This window comes from Propithecus coquereli, unplaced genomic scaffold (assembly GCF_000956105.1).
Source record: "Propithecus coquereli isolate 6110/MARCELLA unplaced genomic scaffold, Pcoq_1.0 Scaffold105, whole genome shotgun sequence".
NCBI lineage: Eukaryota > Metazoa > Chordata > Mammalia > Primates > Indriidae > Propithecus > Propithecus coquereli.
The window spans coordinates 3,036,480-3,041,473 of NW_012134414.1; the positions used below are offsets into that span (position 1 = coordinate 3,036,480).

At 37.2% G+C, this 4,994-nt stretch overlaps 1 protein-coding gene across 1 annotated transcript; it reads right to left on the reverse strand.

Moving 5' to 3' along the window:
- Positions 1-460: 460 nt before the first annotated feature.
- Positions 461-962, reverse strand: LOC105811846 (small nuclear ribonucleoprotein E). The gene has a single exon (XM_012646124.1). The coding sequence runs from the start codon at positions 913-915 to the stop codon at positions 637-639; it is 279 nt and encodes a 92-aa protein (XP_012501578.1). The 5' UTR covers positions 916-962; the 3' UTR covers positions 461-636.
- Between the last annotated feature and the right edge of the window lie 4,032 nt (positions 963-4,994).

The following is a 4,994-nucleotide window of genomic DNA, read 5'->3' on the forward strand; positions in this document are numbered from 1 at the left end:
AAAGTATCCTTCCTATTAGAAGAGCTCATTTTTAATGTACTTGAAAGGCATTTCATCCTTTTCCTATAACCAAATACTTCTCACACTCTGATCTTAGGGATAAAAATCACAAAGACCTCGCAGTGACTCAGTGAGAGCGCTGAGCTAATACTGACCCTGTTTAAAATGTCCCCAACCGATTTTGGTTAGAAACTCTAGTGTTCCAGTATCCACAAGTAGAAGTGATGAGGACATAAATTAATGCAAAACACTCGTTTATGTCTGTGACCCCCCCCTTCTTTGCCAATAATGGAGCTTACCTGCCAGGTAGAATTCCTACTCTTCGCCTACTCTTGAATCTACAGATCCAAGCTCTGAGATAATCACATGCCCAAGACAACTGCCACCCTTCAGAAAATGTTAAAATAAACACCAACAGCTAATGATGCCACTGGGTAAAAGGTCTCTACCACTGGATAGAAAGAAGCAACATAAATTTTTTAATAAAAACAATCCTGCAGCATTTATTGTCATTTTGAAATAACATAAGGGTAATCAAAACAATATGAACAAATGTTTTAGACCTATACTCCCAACAAAGTACACCTAAAAAAACTGTATTGCCATCTCAACAATTTCTCACTTCATTGATCGTTTCTAGTTGGAGACACTTTGTAGCAGAGTAATATTATCTCCTTTTAGCATGATCCAACCCAGTTGTTTTCTTGACTTTGTTTTAGAATGAATCTCTTCTGCATCATCTAATACAAGGTTCATATACTCATCAAATCCAATGATACAGCCCTCTATCAGCATATTCACTTGCTCAGAGAGCCACACTTGGATCCAGGATCTATTTTGTAAGTATCTGAAGATGAGGTTGATGGGCTGCACCATCACTTTCTGCACTTTCTGGCCCTGGCCACGGTACACCATTACGGAATCTCACAAAGACCACACTGACCCGCACGCTACTTCCAAAAGCCGGTCCTCAGCAATTTGGTTGGATATTTCACTGTAATATGGAAGAGCCCTCAGTCTACTTAATCAGGTAAAGCTTTTTGTTGCTTTGGAAACAAGCATTTCACATTTATTTTTGTTGGTAAAAAGCTAGATCTTTTAGTGCTATAATCCTTTTTCCTAAGAAACTCAAATATAACTTTAAAATACATAAATTACTGGAATACTATCAGAGCTTTCTTCACTCATGAAGAAATGAAGGAATGCCCTAGAAAACATAGGGAGTTATTAGGAATAAATTAAGGTTGCCCATATGCTGGCCCTGAGTAAAAACGTAAACAATTATAAAATTTTACTCATTTGGTTTTGAAGACACTACAGAGAACAGAATTGATTAAAATCCCTCCCTTATGGAACCTATATTTTAGTGGAACAGAAGGTGAGGCAATAAACAAATTAAATAATTAAAGTACATTGCATTTAAAATAAGGGCTATAGATAAACTAGGGATGGTGCTATGACTTGAATTATGTCCCCCTTACAAAATTCGTATGTTGAAATCCTAATCCCCAGTACCTCATAATGTAACCATATTTGGAGATAAGGCTTTTAAGGAAGGAGGCTAAATTAAGTTAAAATGAGGCCCTTAGGTTGGGCCCTACTCCAATCTAATTGGGGCCTTATAAGAGGAAATCTGGGCACACAGAGAGACACTGGGGCACAGAGGGGAAAAAACCATAGGAAGACACAGAGAGAAGGCTGCCAACTGCAAGCCAAGGAGAGAGGCTTCAGGAGAAACCAAACCTGCTGACACCTTGATCTTGGACTTTTAACCTCCAGAACTGAGAAAACAAATTTCTGTTGTTTAAACCACTCCATCTGTGGTATTTTGCTAATGGCAGCCCTAACAAATGAGTACAGATGGGGAGAGATTGTGCAAGTCTTTTGCTTTGTTTAATCTATAGGTGTCATTGAGAAAATGACATTTGAACAAAGACCTGAGAAAACAGTCAGTCATATGGCTATTTGGGCAAGGGGCATTCTGGTAGAGGTAAAAGTAATCCCAAAAGCGCTGAGATGGAAAGAGGCCAGTGTGGTTTGATACCTAAGAGCCTAATGCTCTTAGGTAGATGATGGGTCAGAAAGGGCATGGAATAAGGAGATAGAGGCAGATCACTGGAGGGAAGGGTTCTCAGAGGATGCTTAGCCATATTGTGCACCAAAGGGATATTTCAAAAAATTGTGAAGACATTTTGACATTATTATGACTGGGGTGGTGGTGCTGGCCTTTAGTGGGTAGGTAACATTTATGTGAAAAGTACAGTCATGCTCAGGACCGTTAAACCCAACAAGGTATTTTTCTGTATTCTGTGACTATAAAACACCTTACTGTTCATTAACGTAGAGTAAAACTTTATTTATGCTAACTTCTAAATTCCATTAATGGCAAACTAGGTTATTGGGATCAACTCTCCACTGAAAACAAGTAATCATTATAGATATTAATAAAATGTATTTGATCAAATTTGGAAAGCTTTTGCTCATATTTTTTTCAAATATTTTTCTGCCTTATACTCTCTTCTCCTTGCCTTCTGGAAGCCCAATTTCATGTATGTTAGATTGCTTGATACTATATCATAAATCACTGATGCTGTTTATTTAAAACAATTTTTTTTCTCAGTGTACTTTAAATTTGGATGATTCTTACTGACCTGTCTTCAAATTTACTGTATGTCCAATCTACTGATAATCCTACCAAATAATTTCAGTTATTGTATTTTTTAATTCTAGGAATTCCATTTCATTCTTCTTACATTATTTGTATTCCTCCTGAAATTTACGTTTTCATCTATTGTATCTACCCTTAGTAAGATTCCTTATTTATTTATTATTTATGGTTTTAATTCCTTGTCTACTGATTCCAACATCTGTAGGTCTGTTTCTATTGATTTATGACAAACGTGATATCACAGAACAGTGGTTTTAAGAATTTTTTTTTCCCAAGAAGGACTTGGGTATAACTACATGAAAAAAAATTAGTACTTATTTCATGCCATACTCCAAAATCCATTCTAGGTAGTTAGTAAAGCAAAATGTTCAAAGAAAAAACGTTAAGTTTCCAGATGATAACATAGGAGAATGGCCTTGTCACCTTGGGGCAGACTATGATTTCTTACAAGTTAGCAAAGGCACGAACCATGAAGGAAGATTGCTAAATTAGATTTCAATACCAAATAAAGACTTATATTTGTAAAACTCTTAATAATGAGATAGTTAAAATGCAAGCTATTGATTAGGAAATGGTGTTTGTTTGCAGCACTCTTCTCGAATATGCAAGTCAAGTGGAAAATCAAGTAGAAAAAGATTACCCAATAGAAAAATGAGTAAATGCCTAAAAGGCACGGTACTAAAAGGGATATCCAAGTGGTCAATAATCACATGAAAGAAGTTTTTTATCATTAGTCATCAGAGAAGTGTAAATTAAAGCCACATAAACACCAAGTGTTGATGAGGATGTGGAGCAATGAAAACTCTCATCATACAAAGCTGGTAGGAGTGTAAAGTTGAAAAACTGCTTGGCACTATCACTATAGCTGACCATAAACATACTCTCTGTCCTGGCTATTCCACTTTTGGTAGGTTCCCAACAGAAATATGCATCTATGTAAATAAACATATGCAGAATAATGTTCACTGGAGTATTATTTGTAATAGCAATAAACCTGGAAATAATCTAAATGTCCAATAACAGCATAAGGGACCAGTCACAAAAGACCTCAAATCATAAGATTCAGTTTTTGTGAAATGTCCAGAACAGGCAAATCTATAGAGATAGAAAGAAGATTAGTAGTTACCTGGGGCTACAAAGGATAGGGAGGTGGGGGGGCTGGTGACAACTAAAGGGTCTGGAGCCACTTTTCAGATGATAATGTTCTAAAATTGATTGTGGCCATGGTTGCACATATCTGTGAATATACTAAAAAAAACCCCATCGACTTGCACACTTTAAATAGATGAATTGTATAGTATGTGAATTATATCTCAATAAGGCTGTTAAGAAAAACTAACAGTAAAAAGGATAAATTGTGTAAACTCCACAACTGAAATTCATACAGCACAAAATTTTAAAAAGAACTGTTACATGCAAGAACATGGATGAACTTAAATATAATATGGAGTGAAAGAAACCAAATACTATAGAATATTTACTGAATAATTCATTTCATGTGAAATTCAAGAACAGACAAAAGGCAGTGGTTGTATTAGGAGAGAAGTTGCCCCTGATTGGGGAGGGGGATGAAGGATGCTAATAATAGTTTATTTCTTGATCTAGGTTGTGGTTGCCAGTATGCATTTATGTTAGTCTTTGAAAGTTTATTGAACTATATTTATAATTTGTACACTTTTCTGTATGCTGTATTCAACAAAAGTTTACTAAGAAATATTTTTAAAAATCCAGTTGTTCAGTAAGTTGACATATTAGTAAGCATTGAAAAACAGAACTAAAAGAATACACAAACATTTTAACAGTTAATTTTGTCGGCTGGGATTATGGGGAATTTTTATTTTCTCCTATATACTTCTCAATATCTTCCAAATGACCATAGTGGACATATATTACATTTATCACTGCAAAACAATGCTATTAAAACACAATTGTCTGAGGTACTCTTGTATTGTAAACTAAACTAATTTATTGAAAGTGTAGGGACTTTGGCTTTTGCTCCCAGATGGGAAGCTACTGACATTTTAGAGTAAGGGAGGGCGTGGCAGCTGGTCTGGGGGGTTCCTGGAGGCCTTGCTGGCCGCAGCTGGGGACTCACCAGCAGCCACCCGCCTGGGAGGAGCGGAGGCGCAGGTGAGGGGATCCAAGAGACCCCCTGGGCACCTGGGCAAGCCAATGCTGAGTAAACTGGGCGGGTCACGCTCCTCACAGACCCAGGGTCCTTACTGCGGAACTACGGTCGGGCTGGGAAGGGACGGAGAACTCAGTAGTCACTGACGCTCCAGCCTCAGTGCTGGGTAAAGTTAATGATTGGGCTCCATCATTGCGG

What these genes read in the sequence shown, in the direction of transcription:
- LOC105811846 (XM_012646124.1), bottom strand. Translation starts at nt 915, where the DNA reads ATGGTGTACCGTGGCCAGGGCCAGAAAGTGCAGAAAGTGATGGTGCAG.